Genomic DNA, 21,753 nt, shown 5'->3' on the forward strand with positions numbered 1-21,753 from the left:
AGTATATTAATTAATATATAAAAAACTCATTTTTTAAATGTTTTTCTATAATAATATTTGTATATTACACTTAAGACCATAATGCCAGTTGTAACCATAAAGTAACGAGAAATATACCCTTTCATGTATATAGCAACTTAAAGAATGAAAAAAAGTTTGGGGGGATTAGAATGTGAATAAGTGGAATGAATAAACTGCACTAACATATTTGGTGGGGGATAAAGTCCCTTTATCCTCCCACGAAATATATTAGTTGTTTGTAGTGAAAGTAATGACTGACAAGTGTGACTGGAGAAATGTTACTAAAGAAAACTACTCTAAGGTATCTGTATTAGCACCATCATTTTCATAGCAGAGGATTAAACTCTGCATGTGCTTTGCGATTCAATGCAGCATTGTTAGCATTATAGCACGAAAAGCATTCTGCAGGGCAATATACCAAGTTTTTTTTTTTTATGATCTTTCATATGCATGGGAACTCCAAGTTCCTGTGATGTTGACTCTTTCTTGAAGCAATTTCTTGGTGAACATTCCACGGATGCAATTATGCTTGCATAATCGGACTGCTCTAGCAGTGATGGTCTTCCTGCTCTTGGTCTGTTCCTTTATGGAACCAGCTTCAATTAGATTCTTTTCCTAGTGTAATATTGTCATCTGTGGTGGTGCATCATATTCATCAAATTTGCATGACATTAGTCAGGATATCTTTCAACATTGTATGCCTATATGCTCATTACCATCCTTTTTCACTGCAGTATACAAATTAGTCAGTCATTGTTTATGTGATTATAACTACCTTTAATAAAAGATAAAACTGTATCAGTGAACCTGAAAGTGAAACTACTGTAATACAGAAACTGCAATTGTTAAACATCAGTGTATTACAATTTTTTGGGGCAGGGGTAAAGGGATTTTTTTCACTCATCCTGTACTTTACTAATGATGCTGCCCAATGTTTCAAATATTTGTTTCTTTTGAGCATTCTTTGGAACATCCACTACCTTCTTTGTAATGTCATTATTGTTCAAGAATCTTTTTCATATTGATTTTTTAACTTAAGAATGAAAAAGTTTTTGGGAGATTAGAATCTAGTAAATAAGTGGAATGAACAAACTGCATGATTTCCTGTTTTACTAAAAGAATTCCAAAAAAAAAAAAAACCTGAGGGTGGGAAGACAGTCTTTTAGAAAATTCATTTTAAGTTAGTGTATTGCCATGATAAAGAATCCATACAGAATTCTTTTCGTTTTTGGAATTTCCATTAAATACACCTGATTAATGAGTCAGCCATCATGGAAGAATTCAGAATAAATGTTATTGTTAATATCCAAGAAACAAATCAGCTATGACGTAGCCGAGTTTGTTTGTTTGTTATTTGGTTTTTAGGAGCATTAGCAACTAAGGCCATATTGCTCCAGAGATATGCGGTGGTCATTCCCTGACCTTTCCGCATCCTCTGTATTTGGTGGTCACGGGCTCAAACCCCGGTCTAATTAAGAAGCATGGGCTATGCACTGTTGCTCCTGCCCACCTGGCTACGGAGGTGCCTCGTAGCTGAGTGATCAGGAACGAAAGTGCAGTGGCATGTGCTCTTTGAGTGGACCGGGGTTCAAGCCCATGACTATTAAATGCAATAGACATTTGCATTGATGTTGGGTGGAAGGAAACACCAAAATAAAACCAAGAGCATCAGACCTGGCCATCCAGCTTGTAAAAATTCAGCTGGGTATATCAACATGGAGGAACAACAAGTGTTGCATCCATGCTGCTGACACTTAACTGGGACAAACAGCGTAGATATATATATATATATTTTTTTTTTTTATTATCCAATAAACAAATCAATATTAATACAAACTGAAAATCATCATGTGTTGGAAAAATTTATGAACTAGGCAAGCATACTCCATTGCATGGAAATGAATCAGTTTATTATTGCTGAAGTTGGTACGGCATTAACAGGATAGCAGTTGCACAGATCAGTTAATTAATGACTATTACATGTTTTACTGAGCACTGTTCCTTTCTGTCAAGCCCTTTCTTTCTTGTATCCCCCTCCCCACCTTGTGGTATCTACTGTGGATAATGCTTTTATGCTACTAAAATCCCATTTGTGGATTGCCACATATAGATTACCAGATCTGATGTATCAATTCTTTTGTGCCTTAACTCATATAATTTGACTTTCTGAACAGGAATCTCTCGCTGGTTGATGTATATTTTATTGCAGTTATTTAATTGTACTGGTACGTGCAATAAGAAGGAGGGAGGTAATTCAGAAGTTGTTTCACAGATCTGGCTGAAATATATGTGCTTATTGCTCATGGTATTTGACAATTGTGACTATTTTTACACTATGAAACTTGTGTTATTGCTTTGGTAATGGTTCTGGTTAGCAGTCTATATGAATATTGCTTATAAATGAAAGTATTTCTGATGTAAGACAGGTCTGTCTGAACGGCAGGTTCCTTACAAATCTTGAAAGTGCTGGGATTTTAAAACTTCAATTTTCATGCAATTCTGTCAGTTTTCTCTATACAGTTTGGTATGGACACATTTTTCTTTAATAACAAAAAAACTTTAAATGGTATGGATTGATTGGATTGCATGTTAGTTTTGAAGATACTTCTGTACCTTCTGTTCAGCTGATTGTAGACTTTTATAGTGCTTTCTATGCCTTTATCTCAGAACAAAATAATAGTTTGCCACATATTGTGCTTAGAAATTTTAGTTTGTAGGCTTCTGCTGAATCTGTTTCTTGATCTGTAGAGTGGATCATGAATATCTCTTCTGGTATTCAGTATTAACTCCATTGAAGTAAAGGGTGAATAATGCGGTTCCCTTGCTGATGTCAATTCTATATATATATATCCAGAGAAGTTACAAACATAATTTGTTTTTACCAAACCTGGAATGAGTTGTTTTCTTTTTGAGAGTTATCCATCAAGATTAATTCCAATTACTTCGACTATTTTGCACCATAGTAAAATCTTTTATTGTTCAGTTATCAAGGCCCCAGTAAAGATGCTGTAACACGTTGCTGAAAAGATTTTATCATGGTGTGAATAATTAGAATTAATCTTGTTGGATAACTCCTACAAAGAAGACTTATTCAAAGTCATTATTGATGTAAATTATGTTTGCACCTTTCTAAAAAATCTGCCATGCTCTTCCTGCTTAAAGTATTAATAAAATAAAATGCCGGAAATAAAAGCATACTAACAGGTTGTGCAAGGAATTAATTTCTTTTATGCCATTATACCATAACAATTTTTGGTGGATATAGATATTGTTTGAATCCTTAATTGCTGGACAGGCTGTGTCGGTGTAGGCATAATAAATGTGTTCATTCCTCATATTATCAGAGGATCTACAAGCCATGATAAAAATTTTAAAAATTTTTTAAAATTTTTATGCTCCTGAATGACTATATAAGGTCAGAGGAGCTCACACGATAGAAGGAATACAAGAAATTACTGTATTTAGTAATCATGTAGCCTTGAACCAGTTGCTCCAGTTTATGTACTTCTGTACCCTTGTGCTGTCCCACTGAGCTACAGCAGCACTGACTAAATAACTTGTTTAGAATATAATGTTCCAAACAAGTTATCATGTTTGTGGGTTCAAGTGGGACGGAGGACAAATGAAAACTGATAGGAAACTTGGAAGACCTTTTGTGAGTGGCAAAGATGATCCAGGAAAATATTGCCAAGTAACTAACAGGTTTTCTTTCAAGGTTCGTACATGCTAACCCCGAATCACTTAAAAATATAGAAATTTCAATTGCATACTAACAATTTAAGTACTGACCAGGTTGTGGGGAGGGGGGGGCAAGTTTAGAAATATTCATAAATGGACATGCCATTAATGAACATTTCCAAACTTTCTCTTATTTATTTATTTATTTTTAAAATCACAAACTGTTAAGTAACTTAACTATTTTGGGAAAATGAAATAATAATGTTTTATTTACTCTAACGGTAATGTAACTAGTGACAGTGATTACGAACACTCTCTCTTTCCATGCCATATGGAAAGGGCCTAATTTTTCATGCTGTAGCCAACTTAGTCAGTCTTTGGTGAGGGTTGCATAGTTTTTGTTCCACAGAAACTCTGGTTTCTCAACCATCAAAACAGACAAACTGAGTATTGAACACACACACAAGTACTATTGTAGAATACTGTGGTTAAGATCACTCTCCTTTATACCATGTGAAAAAATCAGAGTCAAATCCCATCAAGATCAGAGGAATTTTTTTTCACACTATGGTCAACTTATTCAGTCTTGAATTTTTTTTCTGAAAACTCAGCTCATCCAGAACTGGTAAACCACATGTAGAATACATGCCATTTACAGACAAAATACAGTGGTACCTCGACATACGAGTTTAATTCGTTCCGTAACCTTGCTCTTATGTCAAATTGCTCGTATCTCAAAGCAATTTTCCCCATTGAAATTAATTGAAATGCCATTAATCCGTTCCAGCTCCCAAAAAACCACCTCAGTTGTTTTTGTTAAGTGTTTTTGAATAAGAAAAATGTACTGTATTTACAAGAAGAAACATTTATTTATAAATAACAAATACATATTCTATAGAAACATAATAAAAGAAAAGGTGAAGTGCTTACGGAAGCGTATAATTTTCGTCATCGGTCTTCACTTTTTTGTCACGCTTTGCTCATTTTCACCTGCAGATTGTTTAAAAAACTGTCCAAGGAGGTTTGTTTCTTCCTCCCTTTCAGGATATTGCGGAAATGTGTTAGGCAAGTTTCGCTGAACAACTCCGATGCACGACCAGTTGCAACTTTTTCGGGGTGATTTTTATCCACGAACTCTACAACATTCTCCCACATTCCCAAGATATCCTTTATATTTCTTGTAGAGATAACCTTCTCCATCTCTGGCTCCTCTTCAAAACTAATTTTTCGTTGAACCACCATATGCTGCTGCGAATGTAGATCGTGTAACTCCTCGGTTGTCAACTCCTGAGTCTGTTCCTCGACAGGTTCGTTCACATCTCTCTCATCCACCTCCAGACCCATGGATTTTCCCAGAGAAACAATCTCCTCTACCACTGACACTTCGGGTTCCAATCCTTCAAAAGCCCTTTCAGCTACAGCCTCAGGCCACAGCTTCTTCCATGCAGATATTAAGGTCCTCGTTGTAACACCCAGCCAGGCCTGATCAATAATTCTTAGGCATATCATGATGTTAAAGTGGTCCTTCCAGAACTCTCGAAGGGTAAGGTTTGTGTTCTCCGTCACTTCAAAGCAGCGCCGAAAAATGTGCTTGGTGTACAACTTCTTAAAATTAGAAATCACCTGCTGATCCATGGGCTGCAGGATAGGAGTGGTGTTGGGTGGTAGGTAGAGAACCTTTATGAACTTGAACTCTTCGAGTAAATCATCTTCGAGATTTGTTGGGTGAGCAGGGACATTGTCGAGGACGAGAAGGACTTGCATGGGTAGGTTGTTTTCCTGTAGATATTTTTTAACAGAAGGGCCAAACACCAGGTTTATCCACTCCACAAAGAATTTCCTGGTGACCCACGCCTTTGGATTTGCCCTCCACATAACTTGTAGTTTTTCTTTTAAAATCTTATGTGACTTAAAGGCTCTGGGATTTTCCGAATGGTATACTAGCAGAGGCTTGATTTTGCAGTCGCCACTCGCATTGGCGCAAAGTGCTAGAGTTAATCTATCCTTCATGGGTTTGTGACCTGGCATCGTCTTCTCCTCTGCCGTTATGTAAGTCCTATTCGGCATCCTTTTCCAGAAAAGCCCTGTCTCGTCACAGTTGAAGACTTGCTGAGGGATGTATCCTCTGGCTTCTATCAGTTCGGAAAACGTTTTGATGTAAACCTCAGCTGCCTTCACATCCGAACTTGCTGCCTCACCATGCCTGACGACGGAGTGAATGCTGGTCCTTTTCCTAAAGTTGTCAAACCAGCCCCGACTGGCTTTAAACGAGTCTTCCGATTCCTCGTTTGTGGAAGTGTGTGGGATCTGCTTCAGCAAATCACCGTAAATCGCTCGTGCCTTCTCACATATGATACTTTGTGTTAAGAATCCTCCTTGAAGCTGCTTCTCTGTCACCCACACCATCAGTAGTTTCTCCATTTTCTCATGGAGAGAGGTCTGGAGCTTAGAAATTATTGTAACGCCCTTGGCTGGCATTATACCCTTTATCAACTTCTTCTGTTTAAGCACAGTACATATCATTGATGTGCTACGCCCATACCTCCTCGCCAAGTCAATTACTCGCACACCTTGCTCATGTTTTTCTATGGTTTCACACTTTAATTCAATAGACATCATCTTCTTCTTCGGACCCATGGTTATAAAAATAAATTTGATAATGTTTTGTAAATGTACAAAAAGCAAAAAACGCGAACCCAACTTATCAAAAATGCTACGAAAACGAGGGAAACAAGCACACAGACTGAGGTCTAGTCTGAGGTGGGAGAAACTGTTAGACGCTGCACACGACCCCAACATGCGCCCCGCATGTTGGAGTCATGTGCAGCGGTGTAGTGTGCGATTCCTCGTATCTCAAATCTTGCTCTCATCTCAAAGCAAAATATCGCTCGCTCGGCCGCTCGTATCTCAAAACACTCGTATATTAGGGCACTCGTATATCGAGGTACCACTGTACAGTGATTCCTTACAACCTTAGTTGCTTTTGTGCAAAAAACAAGGTTAATGTTTACAAGCAGGTACCCCCTCTGAGCAGGTCCTAGTAAATGCTTGATTGTTAATGTTCCATCAATATAAAAGATAGCTTGTGTCATGATTATTTTTAGGTTTTCTGCTTTTTATTTTTTTATTTTTGGTTCAAATCATTAAATTATATTTTTGAGAGAGAGAGAGAGAGATCCTTCTCTGAACTTTATTTTTCTGACGTGCAATCCATTTTAATATAAGACTAAGTACTATATAAATTTTGGCAACTGATTATTGTCAATGCATCCATATTTTGTTAAATTAAACTTTATATGTAATTTATTTTGCCTCTTCCATTTTATATAGCCCAGTTTTTCAGGAATATTTTGCATTTTGTTCATGGTCAGTCATGGAATGGAGTTTCCCTTTTGTACATCAGTTATGGACTTGCACAGATGCCAGTTACTCCATCATGGGATATTTCTACATTAGAAGAAATAAGGTTAGGAAGTTTTCCCAGCAAATAATTTGTTTTGTGCATGAAGAGCATAATGTTTTTATATACTTGCATATCTGTATATAGTAAAATTTTTGTTTAATGTTTGTTTTCAGGAGACATGCTGAATCTGTTATTCATATATAATGTTATATTACGCCTTTGAATTTTAATGTATATTGTATATTCACCTTCTTGGTGATGTTATGCAATTAAAAATAATACTAGTAATTTTTGGTCAACTTATGGATAACATAAATGTTAAAGACAGAAAAACATAATGCAGAGTATTGTTATTTTCTCAAACTATATTCATCTCATTTCGTTATTGATTATCATTTTCCTATTCAACTGTTATTTTACTCTGAAACCTGGCTATTTTTGTATGCCCATCATTCAGCATACACACTTGAAGCAAATTCTAGTCTAATTGCTGAGCACATCTATAGGTCAAAATATTTGCATATTTCATGGTCACACACAGTTTACTGCAATTAGAGGGTTGTTCCATAACTTTTGATAGGATTGTGTAAATGAAAGTATTTTAGATGTCTGGGCATTATTGAGATAAAGTCTAATCAACACCAAATTTTCAGCATATGTATTTTGGTTCTTGGGAAAGTTTTAAATCCAGTTCCAATTTCTCTTCGAGAAATTCTTGGATAGTAAGCAGGATGTATAGGAACATTGTCATAATGCAATTGCCGGTTCCCTGAAGCCCACTTTTCCAGCCATTTTTCTGAACAGCTTCGTGTAATCATTGTAGAACTGTTTTGTAGTATTCCTGGTTCACTGTTTGACTATGCAGGACAAATTCAAAATGAATAATGTCCCATGAGTCAAATACAATAAGCGTGAATTTACATTTGATCAAGATTTTCTTGCTTTTATGGGTCTTCCATTGAAGAAACTGGGTCCTTTTTTCTCTGTCATAACCATACATCAATGACTTGTCACCAACAATAATGGAAGAAATAAAGTGAGGGTCATCAGCACAGTTTAAACTTGGCTAAAATGCATCATATTCCCAAATCTTGTGTTAAAATTGATTATATATCCTATAATAAATACCATTTTTAACAACAACAACATCAATCATTCTTGGTCAGATCACAAGCACAAGTGATCAAATCATTTGTTTTTGAAGAGCAGTTGTGGTGGGGGGGGGAGCCTCTTCAATGGACAAGCAGCCCTCTTTAAATTTTGTATACCACTGAAAAGTCTTCAAATGGCATCTTTTCTGAAAGCTGTTCTTAACATTACATGGGTTTCTGTTGCACTTTCCCTAATTTTAAGCAGAAGTTGATGCAAAGTTTCTGCTGAGTAAAATCACTCATTTTAAAATGCAACAAAGCACAAACATCTTCTATTCAGTGTATGCTAATTCAGATTGACTGCAGTTGGATTAGCTGTTTTAACAAAAAATTTGAAATTTACCATGATGCTGCGATTTCAAGATATGAAGTCAGTCCCTGAACTTTTCGATCATACCACATAGATAAAATTTATATTAGAGATCCTATACTAATTTTTAAATAGTTAAGTTAACCCATTTATAATCTACACTTTTTTCCTTCTTAAGAAGAATAGATACATAAATCCCATTTCATGGCCGTTGTTGAGTATGATATGGACAATTTTTTTAATAATAAAATGCACATGAAATGTAATGTAGCATATACATTATCTAACTTGTTTGTAATTATTAGGGTGCTATGATATTATCCAATTATTTTATTATAATAAGTTAATATTGGCTAAGGTATTTTTTTCTTATTATATTAACTTATATTGCTGTTCTTTTCCTTCATGATTGAATTCTATATAAATAAATGTCTAATTAAAAAATTATCAGTATGATAAAATCAAAAATGTTTCTAACTATAGTATTTCAGATTAGAACAAGGTAAAATTGGAAATGTAAAAGCATGTTAACTGTTACTATTTTTTCTTTTCTTTCAGAATTATTACTACACTTTCCAAAATTAAAGGAACAAATCGTTTATACAGTTAGCTTGACAAAACTAACCAGTAAGTTTTTATTCCTTTAATTTTGGAAACCACTGTATTTTACTGTTACATATAACTGTTATATATTCCATTATTTTGTTATTAAAAAAACTAATATTTGATTTGCACCATAAAAGCAAAGATATTAATTATGCATTAGTATTGAAGTTTTAAATATATGAATACTGATAAATGTTTTTTGTGTTGAAAGTGCATCTTGCTTTTTTTTTATTATACTTGTCAAGATAGGTATATGGTAACATAATCCTCAGAGCACTTAAGTCTACATACCTGATAATCTAAAACAAGAGCTGAACCACATTAGATCATATTGAGCTATAACAAATACCCTACAAAGATGATTAGCAAAACTATTAATAGAACAGTTTTTATACAATTCCTCCTCCCCAAGTGAGACAAACTTCTCAGATTGAACCCAGTTCATATTTCCCTTTGATCTTTGAGATAAGGGAACCATTATTATATTGACAAAATAAAATAATAGTGTTCAGTTTAAAGGTGACAAAAACTTAAAACAGATGAGAGATTTGATCTACAACCTTTACTACAACTGAGGGAAATATTAAATGGACAAATGCTCAGATGCTCTGAACTCAGATTGGCAAACACATCCAATACACAAAATATGGTAACATCCTCCAGAGTGGTGTTGCACATAATATCTTCTCTGAGAGCCATGCTTTCTTTATTCGTGACCCCGGAATTCTGAATGTAACACAGCAGCAAAAGGGACGGGCAGTTTTAAGGCATTCCACATCCAAAAGAATTGTGAAAAATTGGCAAATAGAAACATCAGCAGAGTTACCATCCCTCCCTTCTTTGATAGCTCTCTACTATAATGGTTAAGATAGATCATGCAATAGCTGTTTAGCCACCCAACAAGAACCTTAGGTTAACATTATCCATTACAGTGGCTTTTCTCAACCGGTGGTACTTGGAAAAAGATTTGGTAGTATGTGAATAACGGACGGGTGAATTTTTTAAATTAAGAAATTATGAAAAATCATGAAAATGTGAAAATAGATTTCAAGAAACTAATTACTATCAAACAAACTCAAGTGTCAGATTAAGTCAATTATATAGGGTGGCCACTGAAAGACTGAAGGGTTTGAAAAAGTCATAACTTGTTCATTTTTAATCTTTTTTATTTTCTTTTTTTACAGGTTATAGAGCATCCCTTGGAGATTAAAATGTGGCCACTGAAAGACTGACCACCCTTTCAGAATCTTCTGAAGCGATGTTCTGGCAATGCCTAGTTGAGCAGAGCGACGACGGGTAGAGGCAGATGGATCCTCAAGGACACTCTGTCGTACAGTTTCCATCGCTGCATCAGTGCGCACAGTGCACCTAGAACCTCTTCCAGGAAGATCGCCGACTGATCCAGTTCTTTCAAAACGGGTGATTAGGTTCTGAATCACGTTATTGCTAGGAGGACTTTAAAATGTTGCTGGTATTTTCTCTGAATTTCAATAATTGATCTTTCACTGGAATAGAAAAACCCAACGAGTTTTACTCGTTGGTGGACATCATACATAGCCATTTTAATCTCCAAGGGATGCTCTATAACCTGTAAAAAAATAAAATAAAAAATATTAAAAATGAACAAGTTATGACTTTTTCAAACCCTTCAGTCTTTCAGTGGCCACCCTGAACGAGTTTATTCGTTGACATGAAAAAAAAAAAACTGAAACTATGTACAAGGAATTAATGGATCCTTTAAAATTAGAGAAAATTGGCAGAAAGAGAGAAAATAAACGGCTTTTTCCCATGTACCCAAGGGTGTATTTGTTCAGATTCTTCTGATTTATTGCATTTAATTGTTATTGATGATAATTAAGTCACCATGTTAATCAAGTATTTTACATTTTTATTTTGTATTGTTTTATTTAATATTTGTTATTTAGTTTATTCAATTTTTGTATTAAAAATAAAATAAAAATATGTATAATTTATAACTTAGCCTTATTATGCGAATATCCTTGACTTTTCTTCCTATAAATTTGTATAATACAAATACATATTTTAATGAGTGGTACTGAAATTTTTCCAATTTTTGTTTTGGTAATACAAGTAGTAAAAAAGATTGAGAACCACTGCGTTACAGTATTCAAGAATGTCATCAGCCTTTTAAGATAGAAGGGGAAGTGTACATAACATTATAGACAGAGAGGAGAATAATTCACATGACCTTCCTCTATGCCCTCTCTGATACTCAGAATGGTTTGTAGCAAAGAACTGGTTGACTTTTAGACAGTTCCCAGTATCCAGTCAAGAGTAAACCCCCTTCTGACCTCTTTTTGTGGCATGTTGTGATTAAAGGATATTGTATTATATAAATTTCTAAATAAGTTTTAATTATTTATCCACAGATGAAAAGAACCATAGTCTACTCATTCCCTGTCTTGAAACAAAAGATTGAGTATGTTTGTTTTCTTTTGGCATGATTCAACACTCAAAAAAGATTAAATATTTTACCAAACACTTCAAAGAATGATTTTTTTTTTTTTTTTGTAAGGAATCAGTATTTGTACGATTGCATCAATATTTTATTGTAACCTTACTCTGATGGGTGCAGTTTTTTGAGATTATTTGTCCTGTTCTAGGCAGAGTTTGAAAAATATGCTGAATTAAGTGTTTTTGTTCAAATTGTGCTTTTAAAAATGAATGTGCATTGCATGTGTTCTAATCCACGTGTGCATTGCACACATGGATTAGGCAGCAAACTCAAGTAAAGGACATTCTTATCAAAACTAATATGGTCTTGGGCAGGACACATAGCTCGATGGACTAAGAAATGACAGAAAGACAGATGGACTAAGAAAATAACAGAATGGTACCCAAGAGGAGCTAGAAGAAAACCTGGAAGACAAAAGCAGAGATGGATAGATGAAATTCATGAGTTTGTGGGTAGTAAATGGATGGCCAGTGCTCAAAACAGAAGGAACTGGAAAGTTGCTGGAGAGGCCTTCATCCTGCAGTGGATTGAAAATGGATGATGATGATGATGATGATGATGATGTGCATTGCATAAAATATGCATTTCCAAAAATCCTCTAGTAATGAATGTTTTAGTTATTTTCTGAAATCTTTCAGATAAGTATGAAACGGAAAAATTATTCTGCATATAACTATTGAAAACTATAGTTTGTATTGTATTTTCTTATGATTTTCTTAGAAAAGATGTTTCAGGTAATTATATTAATAATGTCTTCCAGTTTTTTATTTTTTGCACATCAGTTACCTTTGGTCATAGTACATCAGTTCGTATGTCTCTTACAAGCATTTCTGTCCACAGGCTAATTTATATGTTGTTTGGACTGGAAAACCCAGAAAAATTCATTGGAATAATCCCTCTCACTCTATCTGAGCTTGACTAATTATAGCATCAATTCAACAGGCCTTTAGAATCTCCCCCACTCTTCACTGAGAGGCTTTGAACCAAGACTACTCTAAACAAGGGACAGTTGGTGAATCTAGTATATTTATTTTAAAAATAATTAGTGGGTACAACAATTCTTAAATGAAATCTGTAGTTTAACATGTCTTAAAATTGTTATTCCTGATTTATTGTTTTCTGTATTTATGCTAATACACTTTTTCACCCTCCCCATCAGAGAACTCTTGCTGCATTCTTCTAGAACTCAAGAGCCACTTTTGAGAGGAGCAATTCAGTGCTATATTTTAAAGGCAGTGCTATGCTTAATAGATGTGGTTTGTGTTATTTTTATTGTTGCTATTTTGCTATTATTTATCATTGTTACCTTATTATTTATCATTGTTATCATTACCTTAAAAATTTTTTCGTGCAAAATTTAATATACTAAACTGTAGTTAATATATAGTTTGAATTAATGGTTTATTATTACATGCAGGTTACTTTATTTTTGTATTTAGTTAAGTATTATAAAGTTACAGCTTAATATTCAGAAGGCCTTCATTATCAATAATTTGGTGGGAACTTCATAACTTTATTTCGGTAGCTTAAATTTAACTTCTCTAGTGGTTAAAGTTTTATCAGCAGTTTCATTTATGTAATATTTTATTAATTTAAATTCTGTAAATTTAAATTTTGTAATCTTTCTAAACTTCAAATTTTACCTTATTAATGGTTGCTACAAGATCCACTTACAATACAAAGTCCAAGGATATCAAAGCCCAGATGGAAATACTTGCTGCCATTTCCAGTGTGAGTCATGAGTTTGACCTTTGTATAGCAGTGGCATGTATTGTAAGGTTGGACCAGTGGACAAACTTAGCTCAACTGACGATAATTTTCTTTGCAACTGCTATAAGTAGTGTACCAATCTCAAATTAGAACTTGATGCATTTTGAGAAGAATTTGAGTCACTGAGGAAACGAGTACTTACCCTAGAAACAAATGTAACTGGGAACTCATCAGGGACTCGTGTATCTCGTGACCTCTCAAGTGATGCACCCCCAGTTTGGGTCCCAGATAAGAATAGTCATTCAAGTGCATACTGCTCGTCGCCTCCGTAGCCAGGTGGGCAGGAGCAGCAGTGCATAGCACACGCTTCTTGATTAGACCAGGGTTTGAGCCCGTGACCACCAAATATGGAGGATGCGGAAAGGTCAGGTAATGACCACTGCATATCCCCGGAGCAATATGGCCTTAGTTGCTAATGCTCCTAAAAACCAAATAACAACAACAACATACTGCTCTGATTGAAGGTAATGTAGTTTTATTGGGAGATTCTATTGTAAGGGAAATGGGTAATATTTTTTGTAATAAAGATAGGTGGACCAGAACCATAGTGTGTTTGCTGGGATCGGCAGTTGATGATGTTATCAACAGATTGTCAGATTTTAAGGGAGGTAAAGAGAGCATTATTATTCACATGGGGACTAACGATATTAAATGAACATGACCTGATCAAATGTTAGATAAATATAGGACCATGCTGAAAAAATTCCGTGAGGTAGGTCAGAATATATGTGTCTGCAATTCTGCCCACACACAATAGTTGAAATTATTTGCTGAAAGCCTTGTGGATTAACTCAATACTTGAGGGAATCTGCAGTACTCTGGGGAGGGGGATTTTTATCAACATGACCCACACTTGTAGATAGAAGGAATCTGTTTTGTAGAGATGGTATTCATTTGAACAAAGGTGGTGCAAGGATTTTTGCTAGTGTCATTGAGGATACCTTAAGGGTTCAGGGAATCTGTTAGGTAGGGGGAGGAGGGTACTATAGATCTTTTATCTGATGATGTAAGTCAAGTAATGCTTGCACTCACCTTGTTTGATTCTTGTTTGTTGCCACAACAGCCAACATTGACAAGATGTTCTGAGGATAGCAACATTTTAAATGAGTTGAGAAAGATAGAGAAACAAGCCTTAAATAACTTCAAGGGGTGTGTCAGGATGTGTCTTAACTGTGTCTACAGTAATGTCAGGTGTGTTGTTAATATAATAGCTGAATTTGAACTCCTGGTTAGGACAACTAATACTGACATAATAGGGCTAACAGAAACATGGTGATACTTGGAAATTGGAGATAACGAGTTCCACTTATGTATAATGTATTTAGGAAAGATAGAAGGGGCAGCATAGAATCTGTGTAGTGAGTTAGTTGGAAGCAAGGGTATAAAGAGAGTGAGAGTAATCTATAGACTGGGAAATTACGAAGAGTATGACCAGAGTCTTTACATGCAGATTGAATGGGCAAGCAAATGCAAATGTCTTATTATGGGCTTCAATCTGCCCAGATTGATTGGAATAAGTGGGAGGGAAACTTACCTTGAGGAACATTTTTTTAAAAATAAACTAGATTATTATTTGTACCAGCAATGTCAGAGATAATACTAGGGGTGAAAATATGCTTGACCTCATCATTACTCACAAATTTGCTGACATCACAGGGCTTAAAATATAGGAATCATTGGCAGGTAGCGATCACATAGTCGTCAGTAAGAAAGATGTTGCAGTAGTTGAAGTAAAGGCACAAGTTTTAATTTCAGAAGAGGGAACGGGACTTTGACAGTTTAAGGTGCTATATGGCATCTATTATTCGAGAAGATTGTAGAGTGAGGGTAGTTGATTGCTGGAACAGACTTCTATCTGTTGTTGTGGAAGTTGATAGCTTAAATAAATTTAAGGCTGAACTAGACAAACATTTGGAGTGACCGGATGAGTGAAACGGGAAGGTTTTTTTTTTGCTAATGCTGTAAAAGCTTGCTTTCTTGCATCATATGCCTTAACTAATGCTGATACTAAAAGTATAAAGATCTCATCTGAAAAAAAGACATTAAGCTTCTTGAAAGGGTCCAAAGACAGGAACTCGAATGGTGAGATCAGTAAAGGTATGACTGTATGAGGAGAGAGAGTCTGATTATGTGGGCTACAGAGCTTGGCAACCAGGCACCTCATAAGTTACTGGATTGCGATAAAATTAATGAAGATGGAATTTCCACTGTTACAGAGAATTCCAGAAATTGGGGACATAAATTCAAATTACAGGGGAAGAAATTTAGACTTGATTGTTGGAACAGGTTGCCCTCGCAGGTGGTTGAGGCTGACAGTTTGAATAAATTCAAAGGTCAACTGGATATTTACCTATGTGAGGAGGGAAACAAATAATTTGTAATTTCTTATATACTCTTTTTACTTGGCCAGTGTAGCAAAAGCCTGTGGCTTCCTTGCACTATATGGCTGTCACTATTACATAGAAAAGTTTTATGATGTTGAATGTCTAGTGTCATTCAACATTGCATGCATATAGAAAGTATCCTGTCCATAGCCCAGCATTTTTTTTTTTGCCAGATATTGGTTCTATAAAACTATCATAGGACTTCTGAAGGTATGAAGGTCTGCTATTAAAAATGTACAAAAAAAAAAGTACAATAATAAAAAGCTCTGGAGAAAATTTACTGACTTCAAAAGTTGTCAAAAAATTGCATGCAGTAGTTGTATTGTGTGTTGGAAAATGATTTGAAACAAATGCAGTATCTTGAAAATAAAGAAATTTCTTCAAATAAAGTTTACTCTAGTTCTAAAATGTTGGCTTTCTTGCATGAACAGAAATCAACATTGTTCATCATTGTGATAAAGCAAACCACACTATACTTTTGACCAGAGAACTCTAGATTTGGTGTGATTTCCATTATGCAACAGCCAAACATGTAGCAATTGATTCACATTAAAACTGATCAGTATGGCAGGAATGTCAACACCATTACATCAATAGTTGCCATGTCTCAAGGGGGAAAATGCAATATGCGAATGGATGTGATAAACTATCTACAAACATTCTATGCCTCCAAAACATAGTCTAGATTATTAATAAGCCAGATTATGGTGAATTACAAACTGGAAGTGGATAAAATATTACAATAAAGAATCTGTGCCAGAAATGCATATGAAATAGAACTTTTTTAAAGTGGCATACCTGCAGATTTTACTATACATCAAGTACTAGTTTGTGAGCACATACACTGCAAATGCTAGTAAACATGAGCTATTTATGCACTGATCTAAGGAGCATTTTGAATACAAATTGACACCAAACAAGTGAGAGAAGCTAAGTATGGAAACTCTTAATTGAGAATATTCCTAATTCTTGGAGAAATTTTTTCCCATCCCTCTATTGCACTTAAGAGGATGGGTCTGATGACACACAAATCAGATAGCTTGCAAAATGGGGTTACCATAGAGGAGAAGCAATGCTTATTACAGTTGATACTTAATTTTAAATAATAGCAAGAACCTTTTAACTTTTATAGACATCTGTAGCTGTTGGTGTATTTTAAGGACAAGAGTTAAGTAAACTTAACTACATTATAACTCTTATACATTTTCTATAACCTAGGTGTCTCAATAATAAAACAATTTCATCAAGGTAAAGGTACTAAAGCATTCATATATTGTAAGAATGAGGTAAATACAGTATGATTGAAAAGTCTCTCTGCAGTAGCTGTTGGCAAACATTTTACTTAATATTTATTGCTGTTTTTAATTTATTGATACTTTTGGAATTTCTGAGTTGAGAAAATGGTGGATATATTTTTCAGCATGTAGTCTGAATGCAGTATTTGTAAATATTATGTAAAATGTTTGCCAATAAAGTGAATGTTATATGTCTAGTACTACTGCGGAGAGCCTTTCTTATCATCCTGTACAATGTGCAGCTTGTGAAATATTTGCTTGCGGACTTTCTGGAACAGGACATTATCTAGCCAAGGAGGAGAAGGATGTCTTTATGTGTGCTAGGTGCAGGGAGTGTCAAAAAATTAGGCACCAACCGAATGTTCTGATGGGCATCTATGAGAGTTTGAAGAGTAGGGTAGATGCCCTCAAAGGAATTAAAATGGGGTCCATCAAGCCCTCAGCTGCCCAACTCAATGCCAGAGCTCACTCTTGTGCAGAGCTGCAATGTTCAGGGCAGAATGCACTGGTCCCACAGGAGCTAGTTATTGTTGGTGACTCTATTGTCAGGGAGACAGGAAACATATTGTGAAAAAAGAATAGATGGAATAGGACCAGGGTATGTCTGCCAGGGGGAAAAGGTTTATGACATAGAGCAGATATCATCTTTTAAGGGCTGGAAATATTGTTGTACATGTTGGCACTAATGACATTAAGAGTAGCAGATCTGCAGACTTAACAATTACAATGCAATGTTGAAAAAAAGTAGCGAATTAGGGTTAAATTTGACAGTGCCTGCAATTCTGCCCAGACACAATGGGAGGGACTATATCATGAGAGCCTTGTCAATCAATTTGGCCCTGGAGAGATTGGATTGTGTAAGGTTATTTATTAGTTTTTTTTTAAACATATTTAACACAACTGACGCCTGCACTATTCTACTAGTAGCATTTCCTATACTTTTTTTTTCCTATACTCCTTATACATATCCTAAGGGTCATTACTAACAGATTCTATTCATTACTAACAGACAAGGGTCATTACTAACAGATTAGAAAGAATACTTGATGAGAATCAACCGAAAGAGCAAGCTGGTTTTAGGACAGGATTCTCAACTATGGATCACCTTCACATAATGTCACAGGTAATGGAGAAAGCAAATGAATATAAAACAACATTATGCCTGGCATTTGTGGATTATGAAAAGGCATTTGACTCCATACAGCATAAGGCAATGTTTTGGGCACTGAAAAGACAATAATGCATAGATACTCCATATATTATGATTTTGAAGAAAATATGTGAGAATGCTACCTCCTTTATTAGACTAGACAAAGACAGTAGGAAATTTAAAATCGAGAAAGGAGTTCGACAAGGAGACACAATATCTCCGAAGCTGTTTACTGCTGCCCTTGAGGAAGCTGTCTGAAGATTAGACTGGTCGCAGAAAGGAGTCAATGTGAACGGAGAGTACCTAAACCATTTACGATTTTCAGATGACATTGTTTTCATAAGCCACAATCCCAAAGAATTAGAGGAAAATCTTAATCAGTTATGCACAGTTAGTAAGGATTTTGGGCTAAAGGTGAATATGGCTCAAACAAAAGTAATGATGAACAAGTATGCCACAGAAAGGGAAATAATGATTGAAGGAGCAGTAATTGAAAAGGTGGAGTCATATACTTATCTGGGACAAGTTATTAGCTGTAATAATGATAAATGGCTGGAAGTCAAGAGAAGAATAAATTTTGGATGGATAGCATTCAGGAAATATAGTCACATACTGAAGAGCAATTATCCCAGTTTGTCTGAAACGTAAAATAATTAACCAATGTGTACTCCCCACCATGACTTATGGAAGTGAAACTTGGGCACTCACCAAAAGAATGGAAGAGAAGCTGAGAACTACACAGCGAAGAATGGAACGAATTATATTGGGAATCAGACTGTTAGATAAGAAGAGAAACACATGGATTAGGCAGCAAACTCAAGTAAAAGGACATTCTTATCAAAACTAAAGAACTAAAATGGTCTTGGGCAGGACACATATCTTGAAGACATGATGACAGATGGACTAAAAAAATAACAGAATGGTACCCAAGAGGAGCTAGAAGAAAACCTGGAAGACAAAGGCGGAGATGGATAGATGAAATTCATGAGTTTGTGGGTAGTAAATGGATGGCCAATGCTCAAAACAGAAGGAACTGGAAAGTTGCTCAAGAGACCTTCATCCTGCAGTGGATTTAAAATGGTTGATGATGATTACATATATATATATATATATATGTATATATATATTTTTTTTGTTAGTTGTTGGTGCATTGGCTTCTATGGCCATAATGCACCTCCCAAAGTTTCTGCATTTTACTCTGATCCAAGCCAGAGGCAGGATTCAAACCCACGACCTTTGGATTGCCAGGCAGGCACTTTACCCACCTGGCTAGCCCGGTCGGCATATTACATGTAGGGTTAGATGAGTTCATGAGAGAGAGAGAGAGAACTAGAACATCACTGAATTTAGTAGTCATGTAGGCTTTAACCATGATCAACTGAAATGCTTTGACCACCTAGCTACGGTGGCCATTATCCAGAAAGAGAATAGCCTTTTCAAGTAAGCTTTTTTTTTTTTTTTTTCCTGCAGTGGATTGAAAATGGCTGATGATGATGATGACATATCGTAAAAATATGAACTACAGAAGAGAAAATAAAACATGATTAAGTTTTTTCTCTTTTTCTTACCTTTAACCCATCCATGGGACTTTATTATAGGATCACCATTAAAAAAAAGTTGATTGCACATTAAAAAAAGAAGATGGATAATAATGTGCTTTCAAAAACATCAAGAACCATACTTGATCACTGAATTAACCATTTATACTATGGCATATTGAAGTTCACATTTTTGTCAGTGTTTTTTTTTTTTTTTTTTTTTTTTTTTTTTTTTTCATGCATTGAACTGTCGTATGAAAAATTGTTATGCTGAATTGACATGGACCTGAGATATTTTCCCGAAATCACTTGCAGTGTGACTACCAAGTATATGAGGTCAAAATAATTTTGACATGTACTTGGATTTCAGGAAAGCTTTTGATACTGTTGCACATAAGACTGCTGTGCAAACTGGAGCAGTGTGATGTTAAGGGCAAATTACTGCTATGGATAAAGGGATGATTAAGGGGAAGAAGACAGAGAGTGGTTATCAATGGTTACTGCACTTCATGGATTAATGTTATTAGTGGAGTTCCCCAGGGTTCATTGCTGGGCCTATTGTTGTTTTCAATATTTATCAGCAATATTGGTGAAGGTAAAGGTATATGAGGCTTAATGTCTAAGTTTGAAGATGATACAAAGGTTGGCAGGGTAGTTAATGACAGTCATCTGAGTGAGTTACTGCAACGAGATCTAGGAATATTGGATCGATAGGCTGAGAAATGGCAGTTGAAGTTTAACATTGACAAATGCATGCTACTTCATATAGGTAGCATTAATCCCAGAGTAACTTGTCAACTGTGTAGTACTACACTCAGGGCAGTGGAAAATGAAAAAGATCTGGGGGTAATTGTGCAGTCTAACCTAAAATTCTCTGAGCAGTGCAGACATACTGCAGGGACAGCTCACAGGGTTTTGTCAATGATATACAGAAACTTGCTGGCAGGGATCAGGAGGTGATTATCCCTTTGTATAAGGCCATGGTTAGGCCTCACCTTGAGTGTCTGGAGGCCTCACTTTAGGAAGGATGTAGATCTGCTGGAATGGGTGCAAAGAAGCGTAACTAGACTGGTGAAGGAAACAGAAGGATGCTCTTACGTAGAAAGGCTTCAGTTCTGCAAATTGCAGCATCTCGAGATTAAGCACCCGTGGGGAGGTCTGATTGAGGTGTTTAATGCCTTGAATGGATTGGGTAAGCTGAATGTTAATGGCATTCTTCCACTTGCTGAGACTACACACAAGAGAGGGTATAAATTCAAGTTAAGTAAGGATGGTTGCAGGGTCGATGTGTGGAGGTTTGCCTTTAACCAGCAGGTAGTTGATATTGTTTGAACAGGCTTCAGTCTGTTGTTGTGGAAGTGGATAGGTTGAATAAATTCAAGGAAGAGTTAGACAAATTCTTAGAGGGTATGGTTGGATGAACTGTGTAGGTTTTTTTTTTTGCTGATGCTGTATAAGCTTGCTTTCTTGCATCATTTGCGATTACTACTACAACTACAGCCTAAGTGTTTAAAACAGCAGTACTTCTGAAGTGCTGCCAAGGCATTACTGTTTTGGTAAAAGAGCTGTACCAACAAGGCATTTTCTTATTTGAATGTTGACCTTTGCTTGCTGGCTACTTTGCTACTGTGGTTGCACTTTTTTTTTTTTTTAAACGAGTAACATTAGTCATGTCATGAGTCATGATACTAGGATGCACTCTGCAGTGCCAAGCACATCGCAGTGTCCCTCTTATTTATTTATTTTTTTTTTGTCTTTCATTTCTACTTCCAAATTTTATCGTGGGTAATTCATGGTATGCCACCCACAGGTAATGTACTTGTAGTTATAACCTTGTTGGTTATAGCTGAAAGTGCAACTGTTACCAAAATTGTTGTACACATATGAACAGATACACATATATATATATTTATTATTTTTTTTAAATTTTATTTCCACAGAGGCTGTTTACATATGAAGACTTGTCCAAGT

The 21,753-nt window shown here is 35.6% G+C and overlaps 1 protein-coding gene across 1 annotated transcript in view; it reads left to right on the forward strand.

Annotated features, from left to right (window-relative positions):
- LOC150077103 (tRNA (guanosine(18)-2'-O)-methyltransferase TARBP1) overlaps window positions 1–21,753 on the forward strand; it is a 110,351-nt gene that overhangs the window by 20,686 nt on the left and 67,912 nt on the right. The window contains exons 6-7 of the mRNA XM_090385785.1: window positions 7,030–7,165; window positions 12,366–12,379. Coding sequence (XP_090241911.1) covers window positions 7,030–7,165; window positions 12,366–12,379 — 150 coding nt within the window. The remainder of the gene's footprint in view (window positions 1–7,029; window positions 7,166–12,365; window positions 12,380–21,753) is intronic.

Source organism: Mastigoproctus giganteus, chromosome 12 (genome assembly GCF_048544385.1).
Source record: "Mastigoproctus giganteus isolate SK-2022 chromosome 12, ASM4854438v1, whole genome shotgun sequence".
NCBI classification, from domain to species: domain Eukaryota; kingdom Metazoa; phylum Arthropoda; class Arachnida; order Uropygi; family Thelyphonidae; genus Mastigoproctus; species Mastigoproctus giganteus.